The sequence below is a fragment of the Hemiscyllium ocellatum genome, chromosome 9 (genome assembly GCF_020745735.1).
Source record: "Hemiscyllium ocellatum isolate sHemOce1 chromosome 9, sHemOce1.pat.X.cur, whole genome shotgun sequence".
NCBI lineage: Eukaryota > Metazoa > Chordata > Chondrichthyes > Orectolobiformes > Hemiscylliidae > Hemiscyllium > Hemiscyllium ocellatum.
The window spans coordinates 61,918,840-61,943,316 of record NC_083409.1 but is presented as its reverse complement, the minus strand read 5'-3'; the positions used below and the strand labels follow the sequence as shown (position 1 = coordinate 61,943,316).

General features: G+C 41.3%; 1 protein-coding gene across 1 annotated transcript in view; it reads left to right on the top strand.

Annotated features, from left to right (window-relative positions):
- Window positions 1–24,477, top strand: part of negr1 (neuronal growth regulator 1) — a 535,089-nt gene that overhangs the window by 426,439 nt on the left and 84,173 nt on the right. The window contains exon 4 of the mRNA XM_060829789.1: window positions 2,519–2,653. Coding sequence (XP_060685772.1) covers window positions 2,519–2,653 — 135 coding nt within the window. The remainder of the gene's footprint in view (window positions 1–2,518; window positions 2,654–24,477) is intronic.

Sequence of the window (24,477 nt, the reverse complement as noted above, 5' to 3'; positions counted from 1 at the left end):
AGTGGAATTTAGAAGGTATTACATGAATTGACCGTCTGTAGAGGTTTTGCATTTTTTGAGCAAAATAGAATGTATATGCAAATATAATTCTGCAAATATAAATTCACAATAATGTATGATGGCATCCATGTTGACACTCTGACACATCTTGCCGCAGTTGCTGTGACAGGGTTGTACTGTGTTGTGGTTGATATTCTCCTGAAGGCTGGGCAGTTTACAGCGAACAATGATCTGTTTAAGGTTTGGTGGTTGTATAAAGGTGAGAAGTGGAAGTATAGGAAAGGTCTTGGTAAGGTGTTCATCCTCATCGATAATGTGTTGCAAGCTGTGAAGAACATGGCGCAGTTTCTCGGCTCCCTGAAAGTACTGGACAACAAAGGGTACTCTATCGGTTGCAACCCGTGTCTGTCTCCTGAGGAGGTCATTACAGTTTCTCACTGTGGCATGTTGGAACTGGTGATTGATGATTTGAGCATCATACCCTGTTCTTATGAGGGCATCCCTGAGTACTTCCAAGTGTCCATCACGTTCCTCTTCATCTGAACACATGAGGGCTTGACTGTAGGGGATGTCTGTTTTAATATGTTTAGGGGAAGCCAGAGAAGTGTCGCATCCATTATTTGTGGTAGATTGAGGTGCTGAGGTGCCCATCCTTGATGGAGACACATGTGTCCAACAATGCGACTGGTACTAAAGGGTAGACATGGTAGGTCTGATGGTGGGATGAAACTCATCTCACCTTTTCACAGGTTTATACCCAATCACACTCACACACATACTTGCCAAGCTTGCACATACGCAAGCGTACATTCTCTCATATGCACTCACACTGACATGCACTGTCTTCTCTCTCTCTCTCTCTCTCTCTCCTGCATGCACACACACATATAAGTTTATGGGGTGAATTTATATTTGCAGAATTATATGCATGTACATTCTAGTTTGCTCAAAAATGCATAACCTACGTGCAGTCAATCCATGCAATATCTTGAAAATTCAACTATTGAAATAGAACCAGTCTGACTCAAGACTGGAATACAGACAGACTGTAACCTCACACCCTTAATGTATTGTCTGAGCTGAAATGGCACCCTTTGTTATAAAATCTGAAGTTATCTTAAGAATGCTATCTTAAAAGAAGTTTAGGGATTTACATATTAATGAATCAAAACTAGCAAATCCATTCTAAAAGATGAAAGACTTAACCTAGATTTGTTCAATATGTCAGTTCAGATACATGACACTGTAATCTTTTGTTTTAAATTCTGTGTCTTATGATCCTGTTTCACAATCACCTGATGAAGAAGCAGCACTTCGAAAGCTAGTGCCTCCAAATAAACCTGTTGGACTATAACCTGGTGCTGTGTGATTTTTAATTGCAATCTTCCAGTATTTAATGTTCATCAATAACAGACCATGAGTTTGCCATTTCTTGGCATGGACATATCTGCTGAGACCCTTATTTTGCTAAGAAAAGATAAATAAACACAATTTTGATAGCTTATTTTTAACTAGATACTATGCAACAACATATCACAAAATTAATCTCTTGTGAGAAATAAAAACAATTATAGCCAAGCTAACACAAATCCTGGGCAATGTCTCCTCCTTCTCTAAAGCACAGTTGTCCAATGCATTAGCCAGTAACCAGAAACAGCCAGATGTGGCGCATTGCATATTTTGGTAAGTATTTGATGTTGGATTTAAGAAGTTGGGGAGGGGGGAGGTGGTAGGTTGCGGGAGGTGGTGGAGGGGAGGGGAGGCTGGCAATTCTGCTGTACCTTACAGTCCATGTCAGTTTTTCAAATAATCATTCACAGCTTGCAACTGTTCGGCAAAAATCAAAGATCAAATGCAAATATAGATGTAATTTCCAACAGGAGTTAACTGCAGCAAGAACCAAGGATTTACCTCTTCTGTAACTGTAACTGATACAAATAACTCAGCACAGATGAGTGATTGAAACTTGGAACTTCATGGATTATGGAATTATATTCAATATATTTGTCAGCCATCCATAAGAGTGTTTCTTTGCACTCATTAAGAAATTTAAAAGTGCAATTGTACATAAATGTTCTATGCACGTGCAAATCTAGATGGCAGGTAATATGACTAAGACCTCCTGAGAGAAGAAAACCTATTTTGCTGTCAGTGTATTTAGTTAATGTCAGACTAACAGATTTGTACAAGAGTCTAAAGATAAAATAAATATTGTTTGTAGAAGGGTCTGTGAACTCAATTACAGAAATGGTCGAGGGTCACAAAATGTGCACAAGGTTATAAGATATGTAGAAGTAATAGTTAAATAGAGCATGCTTATATCATTTTGTCTTAGAAGTAGAAAGTGCTTGATTTTTCTATTTAATGTGTTCCTTGTCAGTCTATGATCAGTCAGTACTGGATGCTAGTATTTTTAAGTGCTCCTATTAAAGTGCATAAAATGAAGTATCAATCTCATATTGTAAGTCATACGGTCAAATAGATTTTGATCTTTTAACATTATGTTATTACATTTCAGCAAAAGATTTTGACAGTGAAGGCGAGTACCTGGAGATTATTGGCATTACTCGGGACCAGGCTGGCAACTATGAATGTCTCGCAAACAACGACGTGTCGTCTCCAGATACACGAACAGTCCACATTACAGTGAACTGTAAGTTGTCTCTTATATTATGTAATTAATTTAAGAGAGTCAAACATTTAGATGGTTGTATTAAAAAAAGAAAATGCTGTTGAGTACTAAAGTTAAAAATTAGGTGGAAGCAGGAGCAACTCTGGTGATATATTTCATTTGAATCATTAACCAGACCTTTTTTTCAGATGTGCACTGCCCTGCTGTGTGCATTTATCAACTTCTATATCATCTTTTAGAAAGACATTTTCTGCTTTTAATTCAGCTATTTGGAAGTTTCTTTGAACAAAGAACAAAGAACAATACAGCATAGGAACGTGTCCTTTGGACAACCAAGACTGTGCCGACACATGACACTTTTCCCAACTAAGGATCTTCTTCCTCTACACAGTCTGTATCCCTCTATTCCCTATCCATTTATGTATCTATAAAGATGCCTCTTAAATGTTGCTATTTTAGCCATCACCCCTGGCAGCACATTCCAGGCACTTACCACCCTCTGTGTAAAATCCTTGCCTCTCACATCTCCTTTAAACATTCCCCCTTTTAACTTAAACCTGTGTCCCCTAGTAATTGACATTTTGACCCTGGAAAAAAGATGCTGACTATGCATCCATTCTAAGCATAGATACTTTTAATCAGCCCATTCAGGTATGTATGGCGCACCCCTGGAGAAGATGGGACTTGCACTGGCTCAGAAGCAGAAACACTACCACAAAAGGCCTTACTAACTAAACAAAATACTGGATTCTTGAAAGCCTTAGTCTGTGACAAATATCCATTGATTTGCAATGCCCTGTGTAAATTATAACTTTGTAACAACTGCCCTACTCCTAACTTGTCTCCTGAGAAATGCCCCACCCTAGTGGGCAGCACGGTGGCACAGTGGTTAGCACTGCTGCCTCACAGTGCCTGAGACCCGGGTTCAATTCCCGACTCAGGCGACTGACTGTGTGGAGTTTGCATGTTCTCCCCGTGGGTTTCCTCTGGGTGCTCCGGTTTCCTCCCACAGTCCAAAGATGTGCGGGTCAGGTGAATTGTCCATGCTAAACTGCATGGGGTAAATGTAGGGGTATGGGTGGGTTGCGCTTCGGCGGGTCGGTGTGGACTTGTTGGGCCGAAGGGCCTGTTTCCACACTGTAAGTAATCTAATCTAATCTAAGTAATCTAAAAAAAAGTTATCTAATCTAGTGTTCTTTGACAAGTGATGACCTTGGCAGGTGCAAAAACCTTACAGATGCATTGTTATTTTTGTTAAAGTAAAATTAGCCACTTTTCCACTGGAAAAATAAGATAATTATGTTGAGGTCCTTTTCTGTCTTTTGTTCTCACATCTTTAGAAGGACTGATTGTATTTTCCAAGGGTTAGTCAAAATTCTTTTGTGATTGATGTTATGATAATGTAGCTCAGTAGACTTTGAACCAACCCATGTTAACAGATGGCTATCTACTATGTCTTCCACTTTGATGTATTTTTAAGACTTAATGTTGAGGTTTCTTTCAGGCCTCAGATTATAAATTGGAGCCATTCTCTTTACAGTATTTTTCCTTATCATCTGCATAGCTATGACAAAATTAATAACTTCTAACCTTACAACTCTTGACCAATTGGAACAGCGCTACTTGCATCCCCACAACAATCTGACCTTAATTTGTATCTCCTAGGTTCACAGATTATCTGGTCCTCAGACCATTCTTCCAGCCAATCACCCCTGCAGCCATGACTCTTACTGATGAACTATGTACCTTTTGACCAAAGGTTCTGAATGTACAGTCTTGAAGTCATCTGCATGGCCAATAATATTATAGCTTTGGCTTTAATTTAAGCTAGACGAGCTGGACCTCAAAGTGCCAATATATGTTAGCTGTAACTCCAGTTCAATTCACATGTTCTACCGTAAAGCTACATCTCATTATTTGGCAGTTGCAGAAAAACCAATTTTAAAACCTTCTTAACTCTATCTTGCAAAATTCATGACTAATAGCTGTAATACATATAGAACATGCAACATTACAGTGCAGTACAGGCCTTTCGTCCCTCAATGTTGCACCAACCTGTGGAAGCAATCTGAAGCCTATCTGTCCTACACTATTCCATTTTAACCCATATATTTATCCAATGACCATTTAAATGCCCTTAAAGTTGGTGAGTCTACCACAATTGCAGGCAGGGACTTCCACACCCCTACTACTCTGAGTAAAGAAGCAAATCTGACACCTATCCACCCCTCAATTTAAAGCTATGCCCTCATGTTAGCCATCACCATCCAAGAAAAAGGTTCTCACTGTCCACCCTAATGACCCTCTGATTATCTTATATAATATAAATTAGAACTTTTTTTAATCACTTGGCTTAGGTTCAGAACAATTTGATGTATACCTTATTAATGACACAAATGTGCTAATTAGGGCAAGTTTTAACAGGACAGAGGCAGAGCAGTGCTGGACAAATACAAAACAAGGAAGCATAAACTTAATGCTGCAGTTAGCTCATTCAGGAGTGAAATCAGGAAGCATCATTTTCACATCAAGGATAATGGAGATCTGGAATAGATTGCCCTGAAAGATCATGACAGTGGTTTAATTGAGGTCAAGACTGTTTTTTATAGATAGCTTATCAAGCCCTGTGAATCCAAGGTGAATAAATGGAGTTGAAGAATAAATCAACCATGATCTATGTGAATAACTGAGAGGTAAAAGGGACTGATAGACTTTCTCTTGTTTCAGTGTTTCGAGACTACCTTTTCTTTTCATATATCGCTCACCTCCCTTCACTGCACTTCTTCTTTCTGTCTCCCTTCTATATTTCCCTCCTTGTGTACGAGAGAGAGTCAGTTTCCTCTAATATCACAGGAGATCAGCTCAGTTTCTTTTCTAATAAGGTATTGTATTCGTGCAGATTTACCATTCTGGTTATCAGCTTGCATTTGGAACTGTCTCAAAAATATATGTTCTGTAAAAATCCTGTATACCTCCCTGCGAGTACTGTTTATTTATGCTCCAGGCAATCCTGGAGGCTGAGGCAGAGACACTGAGATGCTAGTGCTCAGCATATCTAAGTTTCCCACCGTGCTCATCTCCAGATCTGCCTTCAGGCAAATCTGAAAAGATAACCTACACATGAGAAAAATCAAAGTGAATGTGAAATCTGAGACAAATACTCCATGTTATTTTGCTTCAGACTGAGTTCATGTTAATTTTTTTGCCATATGTTTGAAACATCCCACCCAGATAGGACAGCCACAATTGTTGGAGGTAATTTGTGTGGAGAGTCGGTTCCTCAGATAGAGTTGTGATGAAGATGGTCAAATATCTCATTGAGACTTCAATTAAGTTGTACTTCCTGACAAAAAGCTTTCTAACTGATGTTCACTTGGAGGTCACTCAGCTCTCATTACAGCCTTGGTCCCATCATGGACAAAATATCAAAATGAGAGAGATGAGAAAACAGTGTACAAACTTGACATTGACCATAAGACCAAAAGACATAGGAGTGGAAGTAAGGCCATTTGGCCCATCAAGTCCACTCCGCCATTCAATCATGGCTGATGGACATTTCAATTCCACTTACCAGCATTCTCCTAGTAGCCCTTAATTTCTTGTGACATCAAGAATTTATCAATCTCTGCCTTGAAGACATTTAGCATCCCAGCCTCCACTGCACTCTGTGGCAATGGATTCCACAGGCCCACCACTCTCTGGCTGAAGAAATGTCTCCACATTTCTGTTCTGAATTGACCCCCTCTAATTTTAAGGCTGTGTCCACGGGTCCTAGTCTCCTCGCCTAACGGAAACAATTTCCTAGTGTCCACCCTTTCCAAGCCATGTATTATCTTGTACGTTTCTATTAAATCTCCCCTTAATCTTCTAAACTCCAATGAATACAATCCCAGGATCCTCAGCCGTTCCTCGTATGTTAGACCTACCATTCCAGGGATCATCCGTGTGAGTCTCCGCTGGACACGCTCCAGTGTCAGTATGTCCTTCCTGAGGTGTGGGGACCAAAACTGGACACAATACTCCAAATGTGGCCTAACCAGAGCTTTATAAAGTCTCAATAGCACAACGGTGCTCTTATATTCCAACCCTCTTGAGATAAATGACAACATTGCATTCGCTTTCTTAATCACGGACTCAACCTGCATATTTACCTTTAGAGAATCCTCAACTAGCACTCCCAGATCCCTTTGTACTTTGGCTTTACGAATTTTCTCACCGTTTAGAAAGTAGTCTATGCTTTTATTCTTTTTTCCAAAGTGCAAGACCTCACATTTGCTCACGTTGAATTCCATCAGCCATTTCCCTAGACCACTCTCCCAAACTGTCTAGATCCTTCTGCAGCCTCCCCACTTCTTCAGTACTACCTGCCTGTCCACCTAACTTCGTATCATTGGCAAGCTTCGCTAGAATGCCCCCAGTCCCTTCATCCAGATTGAGGTAACATTGAGGCAATTTTGAACTGAGTATGGCATCAAAGAGCAATTGGAAAAACTAGAGGCAATGGAAATTGGAAAATTCTCCAACGTTCAGAGTCATATCTAGCACAAACAAAGAGATTGCTGATTGTTGGAGACCAACCATCTCAGTTCCAGGATGTAAGTCCTGGCTTGTGTTCTTGACCCTTCCACTTCTGCATAATCTCTATCAATAACATCCTTCCATTGTAAAGTTAGAAGTGGAAATGTTGACAAATGATTGCTCAGTGTTCAATCTATTTGGAAGTTAAAGTCATAGAGATATACAGTAGAAACGGACCCTTCGGTCCAACTCATCCATGCCAACCAGATATCCTAAACTGACCTGGTCCCATTTGCCAGCATTTGGTCCATATCCCTCTAATCCCTTTCTATTCATATACTCATCCAGATTAGCGAGTTTTGAGATCTTTGTCATCACTAAACGAAACAAGTTAGAGGAAACCTTCAAGACCATCAATAATACCTTTACCTGCATAAAGTTCACTAAAAAGGAGGAAAACAACAACAAACTGCAATTCCCAGATGTCACAATAGAGCGAACAACCAATGGGAAACTTCAAACCAGTGTCTACAGAAAACCAACACATACAGACCAGATATTGAACTACAGAAGCAATCATCCCAACATCCACAAACAAAGCTACATCAGAACATTATTTCAACAAGCCAACATACACTGCAGCACAGAGGAACTACGCAGAGCAGAGGAAAATCACTGACACGGTGTATTCAAAAAGAATGGGTATCTAATGAACAATGTTTGCCAATTTCTCAGCAACAAACCCAAACAAGCAGACAAAACACATCCAGAAACCCTAGCCACTCTCCCCTACATCAGAGACATCTCGGAAATGACTGCCAGACTACTCAGACCCCTTGGCATCATGGTAGCCCACAAACCCACCAACACACTAAAACAGCAGCTAATGAACCTGAAAGACCCTATACAGACAATGACCAAAACTAACGTCATTTACAAAATACCATACAAGGACTGTAACAAACACGACATTGGACAAACAGGCCGAAAACTAGCCACCAGGATACATGAATACCAACTAGCCACAAAAAGACATGACCCTCTCTCACTGGTATCCTCACATACGGATGAGGAAGGACACCACTACGACTGGGACAATACATCCATCCTAAGACAAGCCAAACAAAGACATGCATGAGAATTCAAGAAGCATGGCATTCCAACCAGAACTCTAACAACAAACACATCGAGTTAGACCCCCATCTACCACCCACTGAGAAAAGGAACAGGAAGTGACTTCACCACAGGAAATAACATCACCAACCCAAAGAAACCCAAACATATAAATAGAAAGCAGGAATTTTTAGCATTGCTTTGTTTGAGGTCCACTAGTAAGGTAATGAAATGTCTGGAAATGAACCTTTCAGAGCTGAAAATGTGTTGCTGGAAAAGTATAGCAGGTCAGACAGCATCCAAGGAGCAGGAGAATTGATGTTTCGGGCATAAGGCCTTCTTCAGGAGGTTCTTTTTGAACCTTTCAGCTCAGCGAGCAAACTTACATCCACTCATCCAGATGCTTTTAATTGTTGCAATTGTACCTAGTTCCAATACCACCTCTGGCTGTTTATTCCATACACACACCACCCTCTGCATGAAAAAGTTGCCCCTTAGGTCTCTTTTAAATCTTTCCCCTCTCACATTAAACCTATGCCCTCTAGTTTTGGACTCCCCAGCCTTGGAAAAAGACCTTGGCTATTCAACCAATCCATGCCCCTCGTGATTTTATAAACCTCTATAAGGTCACCCCTCAGTCTCTTATACTCCAGGGAAAAAAGCTCTAGCCTATTCAGCCTCTCCCTGTAGCTCAAATTATACAAACCTGGCAACACTCATGTAATTCTTTTCTAAACCATTTCAAATTTAACATCTTTCCTATAGCAGGGAGACCAGAATTGAGCACAGTGTTCTAAAAGTGGCCTCAGCAATATCCTGTACAGCGTCAACATGACATCCCAACTCCTGTACTCAGTGCACTGACTAATGAAAGCAAACATGCCAAATGCTTTCTTCACCACCCTATCTATCTGCAACTACACTACCAAGGAACTATGCACTTGCAGCCCTAGGTCTCTTTGTTCAGCAACACTTCCAGGGCCCAACCATTAACTATATAATTCCTGTCCTGTTTTGCCTTAGTAAAATGCAACACGTCGCATTTATCTAAACTACACCCCATCTGCCAGTCTTCAGCCCATTGGCCCATCTGACCAAGATCCTGCTGTAATCTGAGGTAGCTTTCTTCACTGTCCACTACACTGCAAACTTACTAACTATCTGCAAAGTTACTAACCAAAACTCCTGTGTTCACATCCAAATCATTTATATAAATCACAAAAAGCAATGGACATGCACCAAACCTTGCCGCACCCTCTGTCTTCTACCTTCAAGCCAATTTTGTATCCGGTTGACTAGCTGTCCCTGGATTCCATGTGATCTAACTTTGCTAAGCAGTCCACGATGCAAAACCTTGTTGAACACTTTGTTGAAGTCCATGTGGACAATGTCTGCTGCCCTACTTTCATTAATCTTCTTTGTTACCTCTTCGAAGAACTCAATCAAGTTAGTGAAACACAATTTCCCAAACACAAAGCAATGTTGACTATCCCTAATCATTCCTTGCCTTTCAAAATGCATGTGAATCCTATCCCCCAGAATCTCCTCCAACAGCTTACCCACCATTGATGTCAGGCTCACTGGTCAATAGTTCCCTGGCTTTTACTTACCATCTTTCTTAAATAGTGGCACCCCATTAGCCAACCTCCAGTCTTCGAGCACCTCATCTGTGGCTGTCGATTATACAAATATCTCAGCAGGGGGTCCAGCAATTTCTTCCTTAGCTTCCCACAAAATCTGGGATACAACAGATCTGGTTCTGATTTATCCACCTTGATGCATTTTAAGACCTCCAGCACCCCCTCTTCTGTAATATGGACATTTTACAAGACATCACTATTTATTTCTCCAAGCTCCCCAGCTTCCATGTCATTCTCAGTGGCAAATATTGATGTGAAATATTAACTTAGATGTCATCCATCTCCTGTGGTTCCACATGTAGACAGTTTTGTTGATCTTTAAGGGGCCCTATACTCTTCCTACTTACTCGTCTGCCCTTAATGTATTTGTAAAATGTCTTTGGATTCTCCTTAACCCTATTTTCCAAAGCTATCTCAGGTCTCCTTTTTGCCTTCTTGATTTCCCTTTTAAGTCTACTTTTTTTACCCTTATACTACTCTCGGAATTTACTTGATCCCAACTGCCCATACCCTCCATAAGGCTCCTTTTTCTTAACCAGAGCCTCAATTTCTGTAGTCATCAAGCATTCCTTGCACCTATCAGCTTTGTCCTTCACACTAACAAGCACATTCTGTCTCTGAACTCTCATTATCTCACTTTTGAAGGCCTCCCACCTTCCAACTATCTCTTTGTCAGCCAACAGCATCCCCCAATCAACTTTTGAAAGTTCCTGCTTAATAATGTCAAAATTGGCCTCACTCCAATTTAGAACATCAACTTTTAGATATGGTCTGTCCTTTTCCATTACAATTTTAAAACTAATTGAATTATAATCGCTGGCCTCAAAGTGCTCCCCCACTGACACCTCAGTCACTTGCCCTACCTTATACCTAGTAGAAGGTCAGGTTTTGCTCCTTCTCTAATAGGTATATCCATATATTAAATAGGAAAATTTCCTTATACATAGTTAATAAATTCCTCTCCATCCAAAACCCTTAACACAGTGGCAGTTCCAGTTTATGTTGGGATCATTTGATATTTGAGATCTCCTTACATATTTTTTTCTCAATTTCCTGCTGACTATTGGGAGTACAATAGTACAATGCTAATAAAGTGATCATCCTTTCCTTATTTCTCAGTTCCACCCATAAAACTTCACTGGAAATTCTTGCAGGGATATCTTCCCTAAGTCCAACCATAATGTTATCCTAAACCAGAAGATGATGCACCCACCTCTTTTGCCCCCCTTTCTATTCTTCTTATAGGATCTATACCCTGGGGCATTGAGATAGCAGTCCTGCTCCTCCCTGAGCTACATCTCTGTAATAGCTAAAATATCCCAGTCCCACGTTACAACAATGTTCATCTGCCTTACCTGTCAGGTCTCTTGTATTGAAATAAATGCAGTTTAATTTATCACTCTTGCCTCATTCTTTATATGCTCTTGCCAGCCTTGACTATTTAACTTGCCGCCCTTATCAACTATATCAGCCTCAGATCTATCTCCTTTTTCAGTATCACTTTGGACCCATTTCACTCCACCTCCCTCCCCATCCTAGGGTCTCATTAATTTAAGTAACATTCACATTACACATGCACCAGACATATCCATCTCCATGAGAAATAATCTAATCATCCCCACATGAAGTTCACTGGAATAACCATTGCTGAATTCGCCGAGATCAATCTGTTTAGGGTCACCTGAATAATATTAATACTGTGGATACAGCAGCAGGTCAGAGTCTAGGAATTCTGTGGTAAGTAACTCATGCCCTGACTCCTCAAAGCTTGTTCACTGTCTAGAAGGCCCAAGTCAAGAGCATGATGAAACACGATACATTTGGCTGGATGAGTACAGCTCCAACAATACACAAGAAACTTGACACATTCCAAACCAAAGTGCCTTGCATGATGGCACCTTATCCATCACCATGGCATTCACTGATTTGATTGCAGCAATGAGTGCAGTGGTATTTTCCCAGATGATCAACTGTCACCTAGCAGTGGTAGCACAGGAATCGGTTAGCCCAACTGACTGGACAGCTGCTTCGGGATGCAGAATGAGACCAACAGCGCAAGTTCAATTCCCACACTAGCTGTGGTCACCATGAGGTCCCGTCTTCTTGACCTGACCCTTGCTGAAGGCAAGATTGCAGCCCTGTGGTCTTCTGGGAAATTGACGATAACCAGTGATGATACTGGCTAAGGATTGTTTGTATTAGTTCATTGTATTTGTCTTTCATTTGTTTTAGGGAGCTAGCTAATGAAGTGTAGTGGGTGATGGTAGAATATCTACAGAAGAGGCACCATTCTTAGATATCATTAAGGTTTATTACATGATTGCAATAATCATTATTACTTCAGGGACATCTGGGCTCCCTTAGAAGCTAGAATGAAACTCTTTGACTTCAGATTCACAGATTCTGTGTATCATCAGTAGAATGGGTGGAGTTGACGTGAATATTAGAACCATTACATTATGCAATATGTACTATATGCAAGGTATATTTTGGCACATTACAAAGGCTTCCTCAATAGCACTTTGGAAACCCCAAACTCTGCTGCCTAGAAGAATAAGAATATGAAAACTCCACCATCTGAAACTTTCCCTCCACATCATTCACAATCTCCACCTCGAACTATGACCAATCATTAAATGGCACTGGGTTCAAATCCTGCCACTCCTACCTAACAGCACTGAGGGTATATTCCATCACATAGATTGCAGAAGTTCATGACAAAAATTCACCTTTGCAGGACTATTAGGGATGGACAAACTGCTGACCTTGCTGGTGTTGGTCATCACTGATGAATGATTGTACAAAATGACCTGGGCTAATAGGTCTTCTGGTTAAAAAGGTTTTAAGTCATGTTTAGTGTTTTTTGCCTGACTATACAATGCAGATCACGTCAATTAAATTTCACATACCTGACCTTAGAACTGAGCGGATGTGTTTCCACATAGATCTTTCTCAAGTAAATAGAGGAGTTGGTACTGATATTAGTGAGCAAAGGATCCTTTCCAAATTCCAGATTCACCTTCTTTGCATGATACCCCAACTGTTTCTATTTCTGTTGCAGTTTGCTCCTACTTACGTGGCCAAGAAATTGTACCTGTACCTATCAACAAAGTTATTGATTGTTCGTATCAGACCCAATCATAATTTGGCATAGATCACATTTACATTCAAGCTTGCAGCTATTTTAATTCACACAACACTGTTTCAGTTGGTCATTAGGGCCTAAGCAATTCAATTGCTTGTGATATTGAGCCAAGACATGTGAGGTGAAGTAGAAAGGAACTGATCTGGCCCTACCACAGCCTATGCAGTCTTTTGCTTTGCAGAACTCGAGGGAGCTCTCTAGTTTCTGTCCCTTCCGCAGAAATGCAACTTTGAAGTATATTTTTTTGGCCATTTGTTGTGCCATTGCAGCTTCAGCTGGACAAAATTTGAGGGCTGGGCTGAACGTACATGTGACCATTTCTGCCTATTCCCCCACATGTAGGATGTCTGTTTACACATGAAATGTGCCTTCATTCTGTTTTTAAGAAGGAGGTATGCACAACATCAGGCATCCACTTTCAGTTGACAGCTAACATGCTTCAGAGGGACCAGTGGACATAGGTAATAATAACTCAAAGTTTAAATCCTATTCTGTATTTAACATCCAAAAAACAGCAAAATAATGTTGAATTTCTCCCCAGATGTGCTCATGTTTAATGTAATTTATCTGTACTCTTTCAGGGTAAATATATATAGCATGTGACCTTAATACTGCTAATACTTGCTCCATATTAACAACTCATTGGCATGGCTTGCAGGTAAATAGGATTCCTGTAATTTGGTGTATGTTAGTCGGCATGGACATGGTGGGCTGAAAGGCCTGTTTCTATGCTGTATGGCTCTATGACTCTTGTCACTCTTGTAAACTTTTATTTTGTCTATAGCCAATAATGCTTAATAGCTCAGCTCTGTACCAAATCTTGCTATTTTATTGCACTTGGATCGCTCCCTCCACTCTCTAAAGCTGACATGAAGGTCAGCGTATAGAGTACGCACAGTTGTTTCTCTTTAATAGAGTCATTTTACACTTGTTAAGGAGCGTGAAAGGAGCAGACACCATCACAAATTTAATTTGTAACAGTGTAAAATCTAAGGACACAAGGTGATTTTCATTAATGTAACCCTGACCGTCAATCAACAGCATTTCTTGAACGCACTTCATTAATTTATCAGCAATTGGCAACTGTGTCTTAGTTATACAATAAGCTGACCAATACTGTTGGTGAATATGGAATCCATAAATAAGAATGCTCCAACGACAGTAGACAACAACCTGCACACCAACCTGAGTTGAAATTCAAAATCACTTGCTGTTGTGTAATGGGTGTTGCCAGTTTATTTCAACGTTTCTTGAATGCCAGTGAAAATGAAATAATACACAGAAAAGACCACTGGCTGCAGAAACCCTGTCCATTTTGATAAATCCCATCCCCAGCTATGAACCAGCTTCCAAGATCTATCATTGCTACTCTTTCTACAGAGACATATAAATGTTCTTTAAAGTTATTTATACTATCCACAGAAATGACCTTCCATGATAACTTATTCCAAAAAAAGATGATTACCTCAGAATGAAAAATATTTACTTAAATTTCCAAATTATTCTTCATTTTCTAATTTTAATAGTGTTGCTTGATATTTGAATTGTTTCCAGTGCTGAGTTCAGTGAAGTATCCATTATACGAATAAAACATCATCCAGGCAAAGCTATGGTGAAGAGAATCCTGTGTTCACCTATTTTCATTGGCCTGTGGCTGTTTACTTTGCGCAGGAGGCTGTCTCCACCATTCTTGCTGTTGAGAGATTGCTTTTCAGTATGAAGAGAATTATTCTGAAAGCCATAATCTGAACAAGCAGCAGTACCATTTAATAAGACGGAGCATGAACATTTTTTTGATTATAATAGTGCCTTTCACATCCCGAGGGCACAAGAGCTTTGAATATGTAAAAAAAAACTGAAAGAACTGCGGATGCTAGAATTCAGAGACTAAAACAGAAATAGCTGGAAAATCTCAGCAGATCTGGCAGCACACATATATATTGTAGTCATTTTTATCCTGCAGGACAATTTGACAATCAATTTTCACAGAGCTCAATGCCACATAAAACAATCAGATAATTTTGTGTTTTAGATGTTGCTTCAAGAAAAAATATTAGCAAGAATCCCAATAGAGAATTCCCTTATTTTTCATTGAAGAAAGTCATGAGAAATTATCTGATTGAGAAAGAGCAGATGAATCCTAGGAACATCTCATCCAAAATAGAGCACCTCCAGCAGTGCAGCTCTCTGTCAGTGCTGTAAATAAGTGTAACCTCAGTTATGGACTCCAGACTGTGGATTGGAGATTGTTCCCATGATCTTCAAACTCAGAGTTGATAAATAGCAGTAGGTGATAAGGAATATGAAATCACAATGCAATCTTGTTTGGAAATCTTTGACCAGGAGGATAATCCAGCCCCATAGTACTATAAAGAATAATAGCTTCTATTTAGTTGGAGGACATTTGACCAAACCTGTCCCATTTTTTATCAATACATTATACATTACAGATTTAGGTTTGAACATATAAATTAAGGCTAGATTTCATGCATGTTAATTAAATTAGCTCATTTTGAAGTATTCTGCTAAGTCCAGTCTGAAAATGATACTGAATGCATCTTAACATTTAGTTGCTGGAGGCATTAAAATTGTCTTAAAATGACAAATGATTGTTAACATTATCCTATTGAACCATCTCTGTAGTTAGTGCTAGTGGCACCCGGAAATCATTGGAGAAATAAATTGATATTTAATAGTCAACAGAATTTGAATTACCATAGGCACAGTTACACTTTAAGTTTATCACCATATTTCAGCTGCAGCTAGGTTTGAGGGCAACAATGATTTCTGTTCCTCCTGGGCCCCTGCAATGGAGCGTTGGTGGTCTCATGACAAGGACTAAGAGACATAGGCTAATGCTGTGGCGACATGGATTCAAATAATAAACCAAATTAATAAATTTGGAATTGAAAACTGGTCTCAGTTTGGTGACTACAAAACTATATTTGATTTGTCTTGAAACACATTTGGTTTACTAATGGCTTTTAGAGAAATAAATTGGGCATCCTTAGTTGGTCTGGCCTACGTATAACTCCAGAGCCACAGCAGGCTGGTTTATCCTTAGCAGTCTATGGAAATGGACAAACAAGCCATTCAGTTCAAGGAGATTAGAATAGGAAACAAATTACCAACAATTCCCACATCCCATGAGAAAATGAGGAATAAAATAACACCAGTATGGTCACCAAGTGCAGTGTATGCAAGAGTAGCTGGTTTCCAATTTGTTAACAGCTCTACAACGTTGAACAATGTCTTGGAACATTGTGTTGTCTGTGGTCACTATATTATAAAAATGAATGTAAAGTAATTGGAAAGGATACAACAAAGACTTACAACAAGACCAAAACTGTTAAGATTATAGTTATTGTGAAAGACCAAACCACTTTTCCAATGAAAAGAGATGGCTGAGGGGGGACCTAATAAAGGTATTTAATGTGATGAAAGATTTTAATAGGGTGGCACAGAGAGAATTTTTCTATTTGTGGGGAAGAAGCGAACTAGGCATCATCAATATACAATAGTATTAGATTAGATTACCTGCAGTGTGGAAACAGACCCTTCGGCCCAACAAGTCCACACCAACCCTCCAAAGAATAACCCACCCAGACACATTCCCCTAGCCTATGTTCACCCCTGACTAATGCAGCTATCACTATAGGCAATTTAGCATGTCCAATTCTCCTGACCTGCATATCTTTGGACTGTGGGAGGAAACCCATGCAGACACAGGGAGAATGTGCAAACTCCACACAGACAGTCACCTGAGGCATGAATCGAACTCAGGTCCCTGGCGCAGTGAGGCTGTAGTGCTAACCACTGAGCCACTGCATTCAGGAACCTCATTAGGATATCAGAGGAGCTTCTTTATCCAGACATTAGCACAAAAGTAGAACTTACTTCCACAGGAAGATGAAATGAATAGTACATTTTAATTTCAGGGGAGCTAGATAAGGACTTAATGAGAAAAGGAATAGAGGGTTATGGCAATAGGGTTAGATAAAGAATGGGAGGAGCTCAGGTGAAAGTTAATTGCCAGCGTTGATTGGTTAGGCCAAATGGCTTTATTCTGTTTATATTATATGTATTTTTTACTTTTTTTTACTTTGCGGTGTAACTTGTTAGTTATAATTCAGTGTAAGGTAATCCCGTCATTCCAGGAATTGACGTCGTGAACCTACGCTGCACTCCCTCAATAGCCAGGATGTCTTTCCTCAGATTTGAAGACCAGAACTGCACACAGTACTCCAGGTGTGGTCTCACCACGGCCCTGTACAGCTGCAGAAGAACCTCTTTGCTTCTATACTCATCCCTCTTGTTATGAAGGCCAGCATGCTATTAGCCTTCTTCACTACCTGCTGTACCTGCATGCTTACCTTCATTGACTGGTGTACAAGAACACCCAGATCTCTTTGTACTGCCCCTTTACCTAAATTGATTCCATTTATGTAGTAATGTGCCTTCCTGTTTTTGCCACCAAAGTGGATAACCATACATTTATTCACATTAAACTGCATCTGCCATGCATCTGACCACTCACCTAACCTGTCCAGGTCACCCTGTAATCTCCTAACATCCTCCTCACATTTCACCCTGCCACCCAGATCAGTATCATCAGCAAATTTGCTAATATTATTACTAATACCATCTTCTATATCATTAACATATATTGTAAAAAGCTGTGGTCCCAGCACTGATCCCTGCGGTACCCCACTGGTCACTGCCTGCCATTCCGAAATGGAGCCGTTTATCACTACTCTGTTCCCTATCAGCCAACCAACTTTCAATCCAAGTTAGTACTTTGCCCCCAATACCATGCGCCCTAATTTTGCTCACTAACCTCCTATGTGGGACTTTATCAAAAGCTTTCTGAAAGTCCAGGTACACTATATCTACTGGATCTCCCTCGTCCATCTTCAGAGTTACATCCTCACAAAATTCCAAAAGATTAGCCAAGCATGATTTCCCCTTCATAAATCCAAGCTAACTCTGACCTATCCTGTTACTACTATCCAGATGTGTCCATAATTTCATCCTTTATAATAGACTTTAGCATCTTTCCCACAACTGAGGTCAGACTAACTGGTCTATAATTTCCTGCTTTCTCTCTCCCACCTTTCTTAAAAAGTGGTACAACATTAGCCACCCTCCAATCTGCAGGAACTGATCCCGAATCTATCGAATTCTGGAAAATAATCACCAACGCTTCCACGATTTCTCGAGCCATCTCCTTCAGTGCCCTGGGTTGTAGACCATCAGGCCCCGGGGACTTATCAACCTTCAGACCTAACAGTCTCTCCAACACCAATTCCTGGCAAATATAAATTCCCTTAAGTTCAGGTCCTTCAGCCACTGTTACCTCAGGGAGATTGCTTGTGTCTTCCCCAGTGAACACAGATCTGAAGTACCAATTCAATTCTTCTGCCATTTCTTTGTTCCCCATAATATATTCCCCTGTTTCTGTCTTCAAGGGCCCAATTTTAGTCTTAACCATTTTTTTGCCTTTCACATATCTAAAAAGGCTTTTACTATCCTCCTTTATATTTTTGGCCAGTTTACCTTCGTACCTCATTTTTTTTTCTCTCCGTATTTCCTTCTTAGTAATCCTCTGTTGTTCTTTAAAAGCTTCCCAGTCCTCTGTCTTCCCACTTATCTTTGCTATGTTATACTTTTTCTCTTTTAACTTTATATGTTTCTTAACTTCCCTCGTCAGCCACGGCCACCCATGGCTACTCCTTGGATCTTTCTTCCTTTTTGGAATGAACTGATCCTGCATCTTCTGCACTATACACAGAAATAGCCACCATTGTTCTTCCACTGTCATCCCTGCTAAGGTATTGCACCATTGAACTTTGGCCAGCTCCTCCCTCATAGCTCCATAGTTCCCTTTATTCAACAGAAATATTGTCACTTCCGATTGTACCCTCTCCCTCTTAAATTGTAGATTGAAGCTTATTGTATTATGGTCACTACTTCCCAATGGCTCCTTCACTTCGAGGTCCCTGACCAATTTTGGTTCGTTGCACAATACCAGATCCAGAATTGCCTTCTCCCTGGTAGGTTCCAGCACCAGCTGTTCTAAGAATCCATCTCGGAGGCACTCCACAAAGTCTCTTTCTTGAGGTCCAATACCATCCTGATTCTCCCAGTCTACCTGCATGTTGAAATCCCCCATAACAACTGTAGTAACATCTTTGCGACAGGCCAATTTCAGCTCCTGATTCAGCTTACATCCGACATCCAGTCTACTGTTTGGGGGCCTGTAGCTAACTCCCAAGAGGGTCTTTTTATCATTAGAATTTCTCAGCTCTATCCACACTGACTCTACATCCCTTGATTCTAGGTACCCCCCGCGCAAGGGACTGAATATCATCACTTACCAACATGGCCACCCCACCCCCTCTGCACGTCAGTCTGTCCTTACGATAGCATGTGTACCCGTGAATATTCATTTCCCAGGCCCTGTCCACTTGAAGCCACGTTTCAGTTGTCCCCACAATATCATATCTGCCAATTTCCAAAAGACCCTCAAGCTCATCCATCTTATTTCTAATGCTTCGTGCATTCATGTATAGTATTTTTAATTTGTTACTACCCTCACCCTTCCGATCAACTCCTATTTCACTCAACCTTACAGCATGATCCCTTTCTGAGTTTTCTGCTTCATTGATACAGTTGTCTTTCTTGACTTCCCTTGTTCTAACTTTCCCTTCAATATACTTCTTAAACATCCAGTTTGTCCCCTCCTCCCTGCTACTTTGTTTAAATGTAGCTGTGTTGCAGTAGCAAACCTGCCTGTCAGAATGTTGGTCCCTAACCTATTAAGGTGCAAACCGTCTCTCTTGTATAATTTATGCTTACCACAAAACATACCCCAGTGATCCAAGAATTTAAATCCTTGCTTCCTGCACCAGTTCCCCAGCCACACGTTCAAGTCCATTATCTCCCTGTTTCTGGCCTCACCAGCCCAAGGAATTGGAAGCAAACCGGAGATAACCACCTTGGACTTCCTGCTTTTCAGCCTTCTTCCTAGTTCTCCGAAGTCCCGCTGTAGTATGTTCCCCCTCTTCTTCCCGACATCATTTGTCCCGACATGTACCACCACCTCTGGCTCTTCACCTTCATCCTTGAGGATTTCCTGCACTCTGTCTGTGATGTCTTTAACCCTGGCACCAGGAAGGCAACACATCATCCTTAAATCCTGCCTGCTGCCACAAAAACCCCGGTCACTTCCTCTCACTATGGAGTCTCCTATTACCACGGCTCTGTGCGATGTCCAACTCTTCCGCTCTGCCTCCACGCCAACGTTTGATTGACAGACCTGGCCGCCTCGTGGACTGGCAGTGCCATCTGTCTCTACTGTTTCCAAAAGATTCAACTTGTTCCTGACAGGTACTTCCTCGGGGTCTCTTGCACCTGTCTCCTTTCTGCCTTCCTCATCGTCTGCTCTCTTCTGCTCTTTTCTGGTATGGTCGGTGTAATAACCTCACTGAAGGTCTTGTCCAGAAAGATCTCGTTCTCTCGGATGAGCCTAAGGTCCTTGAGTTCTTTCATCAGTGCTGCAATACGCTCTGTCAGTAGTTGAATGTGCACACGCTTTCCACACTTATACGAGCCAGACACACCAGAGTCGTTGACCTCCCACATCAAGCACGTAGCACACTGAACCAGCTGGGCAGTCATGTCTTCACCCTCTTCAACTGTGGCATAATCACTTCACTCAACCTCCATGTCAAAGACTCCTGAGCTAAAGCCTCACTTTTCACTCCACAGGAACTTCTTTTAGGGGCAAGTCTGTGGACTTTTAATTTAGGTTAGAGGAGGAGGGTGGAAGGGAGGCCCTACTTTGTAGGACCTGGGGTCTAGAACACACCCACTCAAATAACAATCACTTACCTTCCTGACCGGCTTTGCACTCCGACTTCACTTGCGCCCAGCTCCCGCCGCTCTCTGCTGCAAAATGTACCCATGTCAGAACCTCTGCAGGCTGAATATATTTTGAAGGAATAGTCTCTTACAAGATCACTCATCACTGTGAACAATTTCCATGATCAACTTTACCCATCCCCTTGCATTTAAAGATATAATTTAGGAGAAGAATTGGCCATTCAGCCCCTCATGTCTGCTGCATCATTCAATAATCTCATGGTTGATACGATTGGAACACCAATCTGTAGTCCTGTCTATCCTATTAACCATTCAACTTTTCAACAAGAATCTGTTGACTTTTGCCTTCAAAATATTCAAGAATTCCACTTCCACTAGCTTTTCAGGAAGAGAATTTGAAAGACAAACAATCTTTTAAAAATGTTAATTTGCCCTGTCTGTTTTAAATGGGTAACACCTGATTTATAAACAATGACCCTTATTCCTGGCTTCTCCTGTAGAGGAAGCATCCTCTCCACTTCTGCATTGTCAAGATAAGACCAAAAGAAAACCCTCAGTATGTCATATCATACGAATACAGGAGTAGATTTGGCTATTCAGCTAATTGAGTCTGCTCTGCCATTCAATCATGTCTGATATGTTTTGCAACCCCATTCTCTTGCTTTCTCCCCATCGCCCTTGATCCCCTTGATAACTAAGAACCTATCTACCTGTCTTAAATATACTCAATGACTTGATTTCCAGAGTGCTCTGCAGCAGTGAGTTCCATAGATTCACCACCCTCTGGCTGAAGAAATTCCTCCTTATCTCAGTTCTAAAGGTGTGTCCCTTCACTCTGAGCCTGTCCCAACAGATCTTAGTCTCTTCTACTCAAGGAAATATCTTCTGCTTGTCCACCCTATCCAGGCCTCTTAGTATTCTGTAATTTTCAATCAGATCTCCCTCATCCTTCTAAACTTGTTCAAGTACAAACCCCAGAGTCCTTAACTGGTCCTGATATAACAAGCATCTCCAGGATTATTTTTGTAAACCTCCTCTGAACTCCCTTCAAGGCTAGTACATTCTTCCTTAGATACAGGCCCAAAACTGCTCACTGTATTCCAAATGCAATCTGACCAGAGCCTTATACAGCCTCAGCAGTACTTCCGGTTCTTGTATTCTCATCCTCTTAAAATGAATGCTAACACTGCATTTGCCTTCCTTACTGCCAACTAAACCTGCAAGGTAACCTTCAAAAAATCCAGAACCAGGACTCCCAAGTCCCTCAAGCTTCAGCTTTCTGAAGCTTTTTCCTATTTAGAAAATAGTCTATACCTCTATTCTACCTCACACTTTCCCACATTGTATTCCATCTGCCATTTCATTTCCAACTTTGTGAGCCTTTCCAAGTCTTTCTGCAGCCTCTCCACTTCCTCAACACTCCCTGCCCCTCCACCAATCTTTGTGTCATCTGTAAACAACAAGAGTGCCATCAAATCCTTCATCTAGATTGTTAATGTGTCCCATCACTGACCCCTGTAGAACTCCACTTGTCATCAGCTGCCATACTGAAAAGAGATTTCCTTATCCCCACTCTCTGCCATTTGCCAGTCAGCCAATCCTCTATCCATTTCTGTACCTTACTCCTAACACCCTGGGTACTTATCTTATTTAGTAAACTGTGCAGCACCTTGTCAAAGACCTTCTAGAAATGCAAATAAATCATGTAAATTGGCTCTCCTTTCTCACACTTGCTTGTTACCTCTTCAAAGAATTATGACAGATTTGTCAGGCATGACCCTCCCTTTACAAAGCCCTGCTGACTCAGCCCTATTTTAGCATACATTTCCAATTTCTCCGCAGTCTCAACCTTAATAATGGACTCTCAAATCTTACTAACGACCAAGGTGAGGCTAATAGCCGTATAATTTCTTATCTTCTGCCTCCCCTCTCCCCCCCCCCCTTAAACAGGAGTGTTTGTTTAGCCATTTTTCACACCTCTGAGACCCTCTGTTTCTTTAGCCATTTTTCACACCTCTGAGACCCTCCTTGACTCCAGTGATTCCTGAAAGATCACCACCTATGCCTCCACGATTTCCTCAGCAATCTCCTTCAAATCCAAGTGTAGTCCATCTGGTCCGGATGATTTATCCATCTTCAGATCTTTCACCAATTCAGTTCCTGTGTAATTTTTTTGTTCTCCATTACTTCTTAGCCAGCCTCATTTTGCAGTGTTCCAGTGTCCATCTTGCCTCTCTCTTAGCTTTTATATATCTCGAAGAACTCTTGCAATCTTTTATGTTCTAGCGAGTTTACCCTCCTGTTTCATCCTTTCACTGCTTGTTGCTTTTTTAAGTTGTCCTTTGCTAATTTTTAAAGCCTTTCTAATCCTCTGACTTCCCACTAATCTTCAACACATGGTATGTTTTTCTACTACTTTTATGCTATCCATGAAAATATGAAATTGTTAATTTGACAAGAAGAATAAAAAAAGGTTATCTGAATGACAAGAGATTGCAGAACTTAGATGCAGAGGGATCTGGGTGTTCTGGTGCATAAATTACAAAAGGTTAGAAAGCAGGTAGAGCAACTAATTTGGTTGCCTCGTCCTCCCCGAATATATTTCTTCTTCCTTGGGCTGAATTTCACTGTGTCACCTGAACTACCCCAGAAGGCCCTACCATTGCTGCCACTGTCTTCCCTGCGGGGCTTAAGATTAGAGTGGTACTGGAAAAGGTCAGGCAGCATCCGAGGAGCAGAAGAATTGACGTTTTGGGCAAAAGCCCTTTATCAGGAATGAGGCAGGGAGCCTCCACAATGGAGCGATAAATGGGAGGGGGTAGGGCTGGGGAGAAGGTAGCTAAGAAGGCAATAGGTGAATGGAGATGGGGATGAAGGTGATAGGTCTGAGAGGAGGGTGGAGCAGATAGGTGGGAAGGAAGATTAGCAGGTAGGACAGCTCATGAGGATGGTGCTGAGCTGGCAGGTTGGAACTGGGGTAAGGAGGGGAGAGGAGAAATAAGGAAACTGGTGAAGTCCACATTGATGCCCTGGGGTTGAAGTGTTCCGACGTGAAAATGAGGCGTTCTTCCTCCAGGCATCGGGTGGCGAGGGAGAAGTGGTGGAGGAGGCCCAGGACCTGCATGACTTTGGCAGAGTGGGAGGGGGAGTTGAAATGTTCACCCACAGGGCAGTGTGGTTGATTGGTGTGGGTATCCCGGAGATGTTCCCTAAAGCGCTCTGCAAGAAATCATGCCAATGTAGAGGAGACCGCATCGGAAGCAACGGATACAATAAATGGCATTGGTGGATGTGCAGGTAAAACTTTGATGGATGTGAAAGGTTCCTTTGGGGCCTTGGATGGAGGTGAGGAGAAAGGTGTGGGTGCAGATTTTGCAATTCTGGCAGTGGCAGGGGAGGGTGCCAGGAGGGGAGGGCGGGTTGTTCGGGGAGGCGTGGACCTGACCAGGTAGTTACGGAGGGAACAGTCTTTGCGGAAGGCGGAAATGTATCCCTGATGGTGGGGTCTGTTTAGAGGTGGCTGAAATGGCAGAGGATGATGCGGT